Below are 13,119 nucleotides of genomic sequence, written 5' to 3' on the forward strand. Positions count from 1 at the left end.
AACAAAAGCATTGTCCTACATTAACACAATATCAACATTTCACTTATTAAATATCACTGTAATCGTGACGACCCTAAACTCAACACAACTGAGTAAACTCAAATTACTGTCTCACAACTTTGTCTCCATTAATTAGTGAAAAATAACAGAGTTCTTTCAATAAAAGGACATCGTTACGTTTGTCAGTTTGCTGCAGACGATGAATGTGATGAAATGAGCGGGAAACACAACAGTGCAGAACTCTGACAGGTTGACGTGCTCCGCTCCATGATGAGGATGAGGATGAAGATGATGGCGACGGTTGTCAACAGGTCGTAGGCGTGTGGTTGCGCAGAGAAAACAATGGAAGTATGGAGGCATGTGAGACACTGCTGCTGTGTTTCCCTTTATATTTAATCTCAGAAACAAGCAGAGCTGTGGCTGTTTGACGAGTCTCAGGAATCAGAGGGAAACTGGTCCCAGGGTGTGTGAGGACGGAATAAGACGGTAGAGGACAGAAGGAATGAGGCTGCTCTGGAATCAGGAAGAGAATCTGAACCAAACATTATTTAAATTTGAAGATGTTGACAAAAGGCCGTGAAAATGAAGATTAAATGTGAATCTTTGAGGAAGTGTGAGCCTGTGTTTCCTCAGGAAGCAGATTAAAACTCGTCTAATTGATCCTGCTCACTGATAAAAGCACGAAGAGCTTTTAACTGACCGCTCATCGTGTTGAGATGAATTGGTGATATCACCTCCATTTTCTCTGTACTGAGCTGTTTGAGAAGCATCTGAGGGCCTGTGTTTCTGGACGTCTCACCTCGAGGGCGGCCTGAGTTCTGTCTTTGTGATGTTACTGAGTGGAAGCGTCTTGTTGAAGCTGCTGACACCGAGCGTGTAGAGCGGAAGATTTATTTGTGTGTCTTTCTGACAGGTCTGTCGGAGGCGTGTCTCGATGAATTGGCTCTGGAGTCTCTCTTCCCTCTGCCGCTGCTGCACAACTACGTCCGCCTGGTACGAACACACACACACACACACACACACTGATGCAAACACACACACACAAGGACTGCGAGGGATTGGAGGATTAGATGAGTAAGACGTTGAAAAATAGGGAGGAAACCAGAAGACTGCAGCGAGAGAGTGGTGGAGAGAGAAAGGAGGTGATAGACAGATGAAAGGAGGAGAGAGAGAATTAGAGAGCTCACTACTCTCTAACTCCTACACCGCCCCCTGCTGGAGGAGACATCAACGAAACTGAGGCCAGATCACAAACGTATTAAAAGAGCAACACGACAGCACATGTAGATAAAAGGAGCATCAATAACACCACAGAGTGAGACGCTGAAGAATCTCAGAGCTGAAACTTCATCCAGCAGAACCTGTGAATGTCTCCAGTCCCACTTTTCATCTGACTTAGTGTCGACTGTAGGAAGATGCTTTAATCCAGATTCACAGCTCAGACTGCTGCTGTAGTGTCACTGAGTTCAGGAGGTTTGTGCTGCAACTGTTGTATTATTAATGACTCCATTTAATAATTAATATCCATTGAATGTTTTCCTGTTTAATCTATAAATCACAAGTTAGAGCTGTAACACAGTCGTCTTAAAACTATGTTTTATTTAGGATTTTATGAAGGACAATGACTCTGATTAAAAGAATCTGTCATCACAATTTTAGAGTGTTTTAGTAAACTTCTTAAAGATACTATTTAGCAGAGCTGATTAAAGGCTAATTTCTAAATTTCCAACATCCAGTTCATTCTCCCTTTCATATAACTGCTCATCACCTCTGCCAAGGGAGCTACGTCTACGTCAGCACCACTACGTTTTCATTCTAAAACAGCTTTTTAAAACAAAACCGATCTCCGTCCAGACCAGTGTTTGGAAACTAAAACAGGTCCAGCAGCGTTTCCAGAGGTCTCTGTTTTCAGGACTCAAAAACTCCAGAGTTGTGTGGACAGGAGGCGAGAACAAAGCAAAGGTGATGCATTTTAAAACGAAGACCTAGTAAAGTGGATGTAGCCTATGTTTTCACCTGTGTCTGTTTTCATGGCAGAATTACCCAAAAAGTACTGAACTGATTTGCATGGAACTTGGTGCAGGGATGGCTCACGGTCCAGGGAAGAACCAGTTAAATTTTGGAGCAGATCCGGATCATTTCCTATAAATGTGAATTTTTTCCCTGAAGTTTGGTTTATGTTGTTCAACACTGGCCTTGACGCAGGTCCCTCTACTAGTTTATTTATTAGTTCAGTCGTTATCATATATTACATGTTATTTTAAGTATTTAGGTTACACCAGAGAGACTTTCACTCCATGCCCCCCAGTTCTAAAAAGGTCAAAGGTCAAGGGGAGCACAGCTGGACTAAATTTGTAGAGAGACCAGTGAAGAAGTTCTCACTCTTAACTGTCCTGTGTCAGTTGGTGAATCTGTTCGTCCTGTGTCTCTGTGTGCAGGTGGAACAGTATGGAAACCTCATCTTTCACGGGCTGGAAGGCAGCTGCCAGGAGTACATCGCCAACCTGGTGGCTCGCTGCATCAAGGTGCGTCCACCGGTGCACAAACACCGATCCAGAAAGCTGGAGGTGATATTTGGATGAATGTAGGTCGAGACGTCAGGTGATCAAATTCAATGTCAGGATGTTTAATGCTGCTTCAGTTTGATGTAGAAAACTGAAAAACAGCTGATGTTGATGTTTAGTTAAACAAAATCCAATGTCATCCCTGCGGAAGCCAAGAGGGGTCATATTCACTGTTGTGTTTTTTTTTTCTTTATCCCATTCTCTTGAGATAGCAGATAAAGAAATATTTGTGAGTATGGCCCCTCTTGGCTTCCATACATCCCAACAACATCTTGATGTATAAAACACTGACATTCTGGTCCTGAATAAAACCTGAACATCATATTGTCAGTCATTTTCATTTATAACCAAGATTTACACTGATGTCAGTTGGATGCTCCCTCTGTGGCTCCAGTACAGGAGGATTTCTCCAAACAGCTCGTGTTGCATTAAACCATTTTCTCTCCTCACATCATGCAGAATATTTAGAAACTGATTTTTGGAAAGATTTTAATCTGTGTTCCCAGAAAACCTACCACGGGTTTCCAAATTTCAAATCAAAGGCAAATACCAGACCAGTGAGTGGGGCGTTTATCCAATCAGGTGAAGGATTGGTTCATGTTGATTTCTCTCCAAAGCAAATGTATTCACTGCTCCACCAGAGAGAGAGGAAATGATTACTTTTTCTTTTTCATCTTGGAGGTTAGTTAGTTATTTGAAGGTGACGCTGTTGCACAGTGCGATGCAATAAAACAGGAACTGCATGCAAATAGCAAACTGCTCTATTATATCACTAGAAGATGATGAAACATGCTGCAGCTCAGCCACTGGTCCAGCCCTGCTCCACACCAGGAGCTACAGGTCCGGGATTTAATAATAAAAAGAATAATAATGATAATAATGAACTTTATTTGTATGGCACCTTTCACACATCACATTAAAATACATAAAAAACATGTAGAATGAAAAACATTAACATGAAATTAGATGGAACAATATAAAAACTGAAATAAATGACTAATTCAAATAAGTTAAAATGATTGGCAGCAACAAGGATCAGTCAGATTTTTAGATACATTTAATACATTATATTATCAGTATATACACTGTGTTGTCAGTTTATTACTGAGAGTAAAGCTGCCAAAGTGATCGATCATCTCCAACAGAAACTGATCATCATTACCTTCATGGAGGAGGATGAATCACAGGATTGCTGTGTTAGCCTGCGTTAGCTGTCGCTAGCTGCTGCTAACGACCAGAGTGTGGAACAGCAGAGGAAACAAAGGAACGTGTGTCAGCAGCTGCAGCTCAGCTCTGCTCTCTTTAATAGCAGCGATGTGTCTGGAAAAGCCCTCTGCTCATTCAGACGCTCGTCCTGCTCCATTTCTCTCAGCGCACAGATGTAGTAGTAGATTTCCTTTGTTTCCATGACAACGGGCTCCCTTCTTATCTTTCTGTCTTTCCACTCATCTCCCTCCTCCTCTTCCTCCTCCTTCATCTCCCTCCTCTTCCTCTTCCTTCATCTCCCAGTCCAAGCAGGAGGCAGGGGGGCTCAGCTGTGACGTGGTGAAGGTGGAGGTGGAGGAAAGCCTGACCAAAGAGCAGCTGCTGGAGACTTTCATCAGCTGTGGTGAGAACACACACACACACACACACAAATACTGTACATGCACAGCATGTACAATTTTCACACAGCAACAGCAGTAATGAGATTTTTCTGTTGTGTTGTGTTTTTTTTGTGTGTTCTCACTCAATTAGAGCTGAAATGTTTAGTTGTGTAATTGATTAGTTAATTTGTCATTTACTAATCAATCATTTAAGCAAAACTACAAGAAATTTGTTGTCAAGTATGAAGAAAAGGCTTTTTGATGTTAAATCTACAGCTTGATAAATTCTTGCAACACTAGAAAAATAAAACACAGCACTGGGGCTCATGCCTCCCTCTGCTCCTCCCGTCCCAGGTTTCCTCGTGCCGGCTGTGGGTCTGGGGGTCGGGGTACGAGCTGGTCACACCGGCCGCTGCGTGGTAGTTCTCCTGGAGGGGCTGGAGAAGGCCTCGTCCCTAACGGGCCTGCTGGGAGACCTCTGCCACAGTCTGGACAGCAGGGGCTCTGCCTCCCCGCTGGTCCTGCACACAGGTAAGACTGCAGCCAAAACCCTGGATGAGACCGGAGCTGTAATGAAATATGCAGCTGAAAGCCACAGTGTGTATAATCATTATGTTAATGTTGGACACTCCCAGGGAAAATAGAGTCAGTGTATGTGAAGCTTCATCATCTCAGATCAGTCAGAAATGTTCAAACCCTGCTCACAGAACAGGCTTTTCTGCAGGATGCATAGAATACAACTTAACACAGTTTCACAGTCATACTGTGACTGTGTGATGGAAAACATCTGTTCAGAACTTATCAGTAGGAACTGTTGTTATAAATGCTGCTATAATTTATTAAACAAATGACCTGGATAAGTGTCAGTAACCAGATTTTTCTAAAATCAACAGTCAACAGTCGTCACAGTGTCTGAGAGATGTGAGTGAAACTTCAGTTTGTAGAGGAGAAGCAGCCACAGTCAGATACAAAAGTGTTTTTATAACTAATATTTTAACTACTTCTTACAGCATCAGGAGAAAAATATGAGACATGTGAAAGAAATCTCAGCTTTGAAACCTAAGGAAACTTCATTCAAGGCTTTCTGGACCTGCAGATAAACTGTAGTAGCTTCAAGATTTTCTCATTAACTGAAACCATTTGAAAAACTAGAAAAAGACACACAACAGCATTTTTTGTTCAAGCCTGAAAATAATTCACCCAGATGAAAAAGGTCACAGTCTGAGGTAACTTTAACCCATTACAAAGGTCTGAATGAGTGGAAACTGAACCAAAGTTACAGACACACAAACATGGTTTAAAAATTGGTGTTTTTCTGTCTCACCTGGTTTTTCCATTAAAAAGGGGAATGTTAGTTCCGACTGAGACTGGTACAGACCAGACCAAGGCCAGGATGTGGGGCAGTGTTTTTTTAAAGGTTAATGCAACTTTAATATAACAAAAAATAATATCATCCGATCAAAAATCTAGGAAATCTTTATTTTACCCTTCAGGTTTCTTACAGAAGTTCCTCTCTGATTTGTTTGTCATGTTTAAGCAGCTTCTACCAGGATCAGTGATTTCATTGGCTCGTGGTTTAATGTAAAACAAAACTGTGACTCATCTTCTGCAACAGATAACCAGTAAATAAATAGTCGACTTGCTGTTTATTGATCGTTTAGGTCCCCACCATTTCTGCCAGCGCAGTTTCTTGATTGCCACGTTGTCAAAGCCCCGCCTCCAGGGATCAGAGCTCCGCCTCCAGCAGCATTTCCGCTGGGTGACTCTTCGCTGGGACCAGGAGCCGCTGCACGGCCTTCTGGGAAGGCACCTCCGCAGGAAGCTGCTCCACAAGGTCAGTCGGAGGTTTAGCTGCTGCTGCCAGAGATGATGTCGTGTCACAAATATTCAGACCATGAATATATCTTTATTTCAAGGAGGGAAATGTGTATTTTTTGTTTTTGTTGAGAACAAATGTGATTCACAAATGATACTGTTTGTTCTTGGCTTTGATATCTTTAGATTTTTCCTGTGCTGCTATTTTGGCCAACAAGAGATTCTGATCCAAGAGATCAACCGGGTTTAATAAGGACGAAGTATTGACGAATATTTTGTGTTTTAAGTTTTTATTCCTTAGATTCCGAACAAAGCTCAAAGTATTTTCAGTAAAGATGTTCAGATGTTTACCGAACTGTTTGGAGTTTTAATTGAACTTGAACTGAAACAAATCCCTGACATTCCTGCTCGTTCGTTCACTGTTTCGCTTCAGCTCAAAGTAAAGCGTGAAACGTTGACCTCTGCCCTCCCTCCCTGTGTCCTCCAGATGGGGACCGGTGTTTGGACACCCGATGGTGTGATGGAGCGCTCGGTGCTGTGGGTGAGCCAGGTTTGGCAGCAGCTCAACGCCTGTCTGTCCCGTCTGGGGACCCACGAGGCTTTGCTGGGCCCGCAGCTCTTCCTGTCCTGCCCCGTGGTCGCGAACAACACACAGGCAGTCGTCAGGTGTGTGTGTGTGTGTTAGTGTGTGCGTAGGCTCACACACTGCTAATGATATATTAAACTGCATGTTAGCATAGAAAAGGCTGATAAGTGTGTGTGTGTGTGTGTGTGTGTGTGTGTGTGTGTGTGTGTGTGTGTGTGTGTGTGTGTGTGTGTGTGTGTGTGTGTGTGTGTGTTCAGGTGGCTGGCTCGGCTCTGGAACGCCGTGGTCGTCCCCCGTGTGGAAGAGGCCATCATCTCCCGGGTAACGGCCAAGCGCTCCTCCTCCTCCTCCTCAACCACCAGTACCACCTTCTCCTCCTGCTCCTCGTTGCAGCGACCGTCTCCTAGCAACTGTGGGCTGAGTGCCGGGCAGCAGGCTGTGGTGAAAGCCGCTCTCAGCATCCTGGTCAACAAGGCTGTTCTCCTTGGCTGCCCTCTGCCTCGCCACGGTGCGACTCACACCTTTCACCAGCTGCTGTCACGCTCGGGAGCGAGTGGCTGTGACAACACGAGGGATCTAACAGAAAAGATACTGACGTGTATTTTTTTCCCTCAGAGATTGACAAGTACCTGCTGGAGTTTCGGGGCGGGACCCTCCCTCTGTCCGCCATCGGCTCCTATAAAGGAAGCAGCAGTGGGGGAGGCAGGAAGGGGCGGGACAGCAGCAAGCTGAGACGATCCAACACCAGCCCCCGGAAGAAGGGAAGCCCCGCCTTAAACTGGAGCGGTGGCGGCTCCTTCAGAGAGGGTAAGATGGCCGCCCCCGTGTCCCAGCTCAGGGGTTTGGAGCTGTGACCTCCAGACGAGCTTAAGTCACTGAACTCGCTGCTGCAAAGGAGACACTGGTTGTATCTTCAGACCAATAAGGGAGCATTTTCAGCTGTGATCTGGGAAACTGCAGCTTTGTGTCTGTGTCCACAAGGTGGCGCTGTTTAACAGTCTGCTGCTTCCTGATGTCGTTCAATCCTCTGCACACATTTTGTATTTAACACATGCAAGAACAGAAAATCAGACGCTGCAGTTTAACAAGCAGCAGTTTGGAGGGATCTACTGACAATTATTTTTCCACCTTTACAACAGAAACAGAAACTTTGGGATTAGTGACTGTAATGTAATCATTTCACACTATAGTCTTACACAGTTTCTGATTAATTAATTAAAACTGTTGCACAGTTTGACTCCAGAAGGAGGAAATGTGAACTGACCCTTTACGTTTATTCTTTGGCTGCAGGGTCACGGTCCAACACTGATGTCAGCCTCATCTCCAACGGCAAAGTGCAGAGGTTTGTGCTCTGTCTTCTTATTCCGACTATAACTCAGTGTTAGTTATTAGCTGTGGTCTCACAGTGAAGTGCTGCGGCTGTAGTAGCAGGACGTGCAGCAGCCAGCAGAGAGCAGAACTGAGTCCGGTTCAGTCACACAAACAGGACTCAGGCTGTGACAATGAGCCTGTTAGACTCATTTGAATGTTGTGTGATGTAACGAGTCTCTGTGCTAAAAGCTAAAATGTGACGCTGCATTTATTCTGTGTGTTTTCAGGGAGCCCGTGGGTCTCTCTGTTTTCTCTGACGACGAGACTGATCTGATCAGGGAGCTGCAGACCATGTGCTCCAGCAAGTCTGAGCCAGACATCAGCAAGGTACTGTCTCTCTCTCTCACACACACACTTTAACAGCAGTGCGATTCAGTCTTTAAAGATAAATACAGGATTCTTTCTTTAACCCTTGATTAATCGACTTTTTATACGACACACATTTCCATGCATCATAAAACTGTTAACAGACGTCCTGTTGTTGATCAAAACTAATAAAATGAACCTTACAGATATTATAAATGTCCTGCAGAACAAATTTTACTCATCATTTTAAATCAAATTCAAACATGATTCTTTGAGATAAGTCAGTTTTTTTATAGATCACATTTAAAAAAAACAAAAAAAAACAATGAACATCGACTTAATTGCTTTACTAATTATTTCATTACAACCAAATCAAAACAGACATAAGTAAAATGATATAATTAATAAAAGCACTGACCGAACAGACGGCAGTGATTCTCAGCACAGCACTAATCTGACTGACACGGAGCTGCAGCGATTAGCTGATCGACAGGAGATTAATCAACTCTTTTGATAATACATGAATAATTTCAATTATATAAATGCCAAATATTACCAAACATGAGTTGAAATAAAGATTCTGTCCCTCTGTAGCTGCAGGATGTGTAAATAAGAAACTGTTTTCCAACAACTTCACAGTATCAACGCTCCTGATTTGTCCATGTTGTGTTCACTGCTGATTTCTGCTGCCACACAGCGGCCAAACATTGTTACTGCAGCTTTTAACTGATCATAAATCACATATCAGTTTATAAAGACACAGTTTCTGGAATATTCTCTCTCTTTGCAGCAGTGTAAATGAATTCAGACACAATAATGATCTGATACAGCAGCAAATTAAAGAGGTTTATTTTCAGCAGCACTTTCATTTCAGTGACTTCCACACACTTTGCTAATGCTACATAGTGAACATTAGCATTAACTTAGCTTCAGCCGTTGATGTGTTTACAATACAAGAGGTTACAATATGTCCTCTGACAGTGACAAGATGGACCGACTGGGCTGGGGCTAGCTGGTTAGCATGCTAACTCCAGTAGAAGGAAAGAGGTGGTAGAGACCAGAGTTACACTGGCGTTGTTTTTCACCTCTGGAGAAAGTAAAGGAATAAAATTTGATGCTGAACTCAGTGTTTCTTTTAGACTGGTCAGTAAACAGCTGTTAATGCTAACGTTAGCTATGTAGCAACAGCAAAACTACATAAAGATGGACCTGTGACCATCACTGTGTCTCTGTCATCCAGCAAAACAGAAAACAAACGTCAGAGGCCTCTCAGGTCCTAATTACACCGACAGTTTTTAGATCTCATGTTTTGACTCATTCTTTGCTGTCATCCTTCCAAATATAGATCACTGGTGTGGGAACGACATTTAGCTTTAACCAGCTCCTGTGGCGTCTGAGGGTCAGACATATTTATCAGGTCCAGTTTGGCCTTTAAGTCTGGGGTGCAGTTCTTTAAAACCTGTGGTGTGATTATCTTATCTAAAGGTTTCATCAGTCTGAGTTTGTCGGTCCTGAGATGAGCTAAATGCTGTTTTCAGACATATTTACCCACAATTCATGGTGATGTGTTGGAGGTTTTTGAGGAATTCACTGACTAACCCACAAAATCTCTTGGTAGCTTTGTTTCTAAACTTTAACTCCCCTGACCTTTGACCTTCACCTGCCTGTCCCTGATAACACCTTGTCCACAGCCAGACGTTGGTTAAACTGTGCTGTTACTCACCTTCAGCTCTGGTTTCTCCCAGATCTCTCAGACCAAAGACGACTTGATCCTGTTCTCCAGCTCTCCCAGTGAGGTGTCGCCCCCCCACAAGGCCGAGCAGGAAACTGCCGTCCAGCAGCGACCGCAGATGGTGAGAGGACAGTTACGACAGGAGCCAAGTGCAGGCTCCATATACATCTATGTGTGCAGGCTCATAACTGATCTCAGAACAGCAACTGTCAGAGATCCCAGGATTATCTGCACTGCACAGACACAAACCCAGACAAACCCCCCCCCCCCGCTTGACGAGCCCCGGCCTTTGTCAGTGGGACTCGGCTCCACACAGGAACATGACAAACGTTAGATGATACAGCTCATAGTCAACCTGCCCCCCAGAGACAGCAGCCACTAGAGGGCAGGAAATTACAAGATGGATAAAAAAAAACTGGAAAAAAAACTAAATAGTTTAGTTCATTTTAACTAATTTAATTGTTTTGTATTAATTTTGCAAAAATGCTTTTCAACAGCATTAAAGTAAATGTTAGCAAATGTGCTATTTTTTTATTTTGGTTGTTTTTCATCTGTTAAAAGAAAGAAAAAAAAAAAAAAACATCCTCCACTAATCCTGTTTGTCATCATCACTCCATCAAGTGACCTGACTGAACCACAAACCGGTGACTCACAGCTTAAAAGCATGTGTGTGATTGTTTGGTGCAGTGTTTAATCATGTGTCTCCAGTGTGTTTGGTCTTACCTCACACATAATTGACCCTTCCAGTATTAGCAGTCTGAGGACAGCTCTGCTCTGTGCTGGAGCTTTAAGCCTCCTTTAGCTCATTGTTTTGATTTTAGACCAAATTGAGGGAATGATGTTGAATTATTTGGATTATAATTCTCAAAATATGAAAATAAAATTACAGGACCTGAATTATTCTAACACCAATAATATTTTTCTTCTTATTCAAGCCTGCACTTTGTATTTTGTGTCGACCCCAGGATGAACTGAATGAACAGAAAACAAAGTTTACTTCTCTTCAGAAGTCAAACAGTCTGAAAACCTCCTCCACATCCCGTCTGATTTGGAGGGGGTGAATCATCTGACCCATCCAGGGTGATAAATATCTCAGAGAGTAGAAGTTCATCGAATTATCAGCAATACATCAAAAAATATATCAGATAGGTGCGAGTTAGAAGAGGAACCTTGAACTGTTGTACATAAAGAGCATTAAAATGAACAGAAAACCCAGTAGACACAAATAGCTGAGTAAACAAGAAAGAGCTTGATTTTCTTACCTTGCACACACCTGGCCAATCACTGCATAAAGTGGGCGTGGCCCTCGTACTTTAGTGTCAAATGACCTGAGAATAGAATAAACGAAGACTGTTGAGCCCACATCTACACCTGAACACGTGTGTGGTTAACCTGCAGCTGGATGATGAAAAAAAAAAAAGGCTCCATCTCACCAAACTCTCGGTGTCTTCCTGCAGACTGTTGTCCGTCAGTCCAGCCGCGGCTCCAACCAGGCAGCCGTCCAGAGCAGCGACCGGCGCTCAGGCCCTCGCGTTAAATCGCAGCTCCCCGTCCCCAGCAGCAGGGGCCAGCAGCCTCGAGGGTCCCCCGCCGCCTCCAGCAGCAGCAGCAGCAGCAGCAGCAATAATAACAACCCGAGCCCCATCCGAACCCAGACGCCCCCCAGCCGCAGCAGAACCACCAACAGCAGCAGCAGAACGAAGCAGGCTCCACCCAACAGCAGCAACAACAACTACTACCGCAACAACATCAACGACAACAACCAATCACATGAGGACATCTGGATCCTCCACAGAGACCTGCATGAAAACAACAAGTAGACATCTCCCCCCCCCCCCCCCCCCCCGATTCCGCTGTGAACCTCCCTCCACGATGTAAAGACTAGGTACCTGACGACCTTTGACTTTTAGTATTTGTACTCGTTATCCGTACTTGTTACACTGTACTACAGTTGTGTACTTGGGGACCATAGTTTTATTCTATTACAGTATTTGAAGTATTTGATCGTTCAGGAGATAAGTTGAGGGTTTGGTAAGAATTTACATGGAGAAAAAAACCCACAGAAAGGTAAAGCAGCAGGTTACTTTACTGTTGCCTTATTCCAGTGTATCAACCTGCAAGTATGGGACAGTATTCAGTAGATAAGATACAGTTAAGATAAGAGTTGAGATATGAAGTGTTTGACTGGTGGAAACTGCCTCAAAACAGTCCTGGCACAGTATTTTTGTGTACTTACAGTGAAATACTGTATTTCTCCTGTGGTGTAAGGCCATTGAAGAGTAACTGAAAGTACTGACAGGCGTTTCTTTTTAAGTGAGAACTGTTTTCGGATCAAAGAAAGAAACAAGCAGGTTTAAATTTTCTTTCTTCTGTTGTTTTTGCTATTAAGTATTTTGAGATATTCAAGTGTTTTATCCTTAAATAGTTGCAAGGTTGGTTTAAATACTGTTGAAATTAATCAGGGTTTTACCAAATATATTTGTAAATAAGAATTAGTAAGTTTAAATGCTCTATAGATTGGTGTACGTGGTATGACGCTTGTACAGTGACGAAACCTTCAAGTAAAACTGCTGAAAGAAAAAAAAAAACAAACTTGTACATAGTGTTTGTAAAGTGAGTTTGGTTCTGAACCCGTCACTTGTTTCAGAGTGAAGGGGATGTGGCAATAAGTAATAGAACTGTATAAACACAGGATGTCCTCTTGTCAGCTGTAAGCCATAATAAATATTTTAAATGCCCACATTTCCCCTGAGTCATGTTCAATCTCGCTCCAGCTGAGCCCTACGGTGTAATTCACACTTTATTTTTGTGCTTTCCATCATCACTGTGTTCTTCCTGTGTTTTTATTTTTAAGGACAAGTTTTATTTTAAGCAGACATTGTTTATATAAATATATAAATATATCTATACATATGTACAGGAGAGATTTTAGTCAACCTATGATTTGGATCTGTACGATAGCTGTTTGAGGTTTAAAGAATTGTCTTTCAAGCACAAACATTAAAATGGCACTGTTAAAAATCCCCATCGGACTTATTCTGTTCTTTTGTTCCTGATTTTTTTTCCATTTTGACTAAAGCACAGGACTTTGCACATCTCCCAAAGGCCCTAATATTGATCTTTTTAAAAATTTAAAATTTCCTTTAGCATGGTTGATGC

General features: G+C 42.9%; 1 protein-coding gene across 2 annotated transcripts in view; it reads left to right on the top strand.

Annotated features, from left to right (window-relative positions):
- cttnbp2 (cortactin binding protein 2) overlaps window positions 1–13,119 on the top strand; it is a 93,182-nt gene that overhangs the window by 77,694 nt on the left and 2,369 nt on the right. The window contains exons 12-23 of one of the 2 annotated variants that reach the window (XM_071459013.1): window positions 914–993; window positions 2,439–2,525; window positions 4,074–4,173; window positions 4,505–4,681; window positions 5,812–5,984; window positions 6,453–6,631; window positions 6,809–7,059; window positions 7,167–7,358; window positions 7,842–7,893; window positions 8,150–8,249; window positions 9,974–10,081; window positions 11,418–12,985. In XM_071459013.1, coding sequence (XP_071315114.1) covers window positions 914–993; window positions 2,439–2,525; window positions 4,074–4,173; window positions 4,505–4,681; window positions 5,812–5,984; window positions 6,453–6,631; window positions 6,809–7,059; window positions 7,167–7,358; window positions 7,842–7,893; window positions 8,150–8,249; window positions 9,974–10,081; window positions 11,418–11,780 — 1,862 coding nt within the window. In that variant the 3' untranslated portion in view covers window positions 11,781–12,985. Of the gene's footprint in view, window positions 1–913; window positions 994–2,438; window positions 2,526–4,073; window positions 4,174–4,504; window positions 4,682–5,811; window positions 5,985–6,452; window positions 6,632–6,808; window positions 7,060–7,166; window positions 7,359–7,841; window positions 7,894–8,149; window positions 8,250–9,973; window positions 10,082–11,417; window positions 12,986–13,119 lie in introns of those variants that run through there. The other variant, XM_071459022.1, reaches the window with a different exon arrangement.

The sequence above is a fragment of the Trachinotus anak genome, unplaced genomic scaffold, assembly GCF_046630095.1.
Source record: "Trachinotus anak isolate AG129_WGS33_773 ecotype Australia unplaced genomic scaffold, CSIRO_AGI_Tana_v1 ptg000002l, whole genome shotgun sequence".
Taxonomy (NCBI): Eukaryota; Metazoa; Chordata; class Actinopteri; order Carangiformes; family Carangidae; genus Trachinotus; species Trachinotus anak.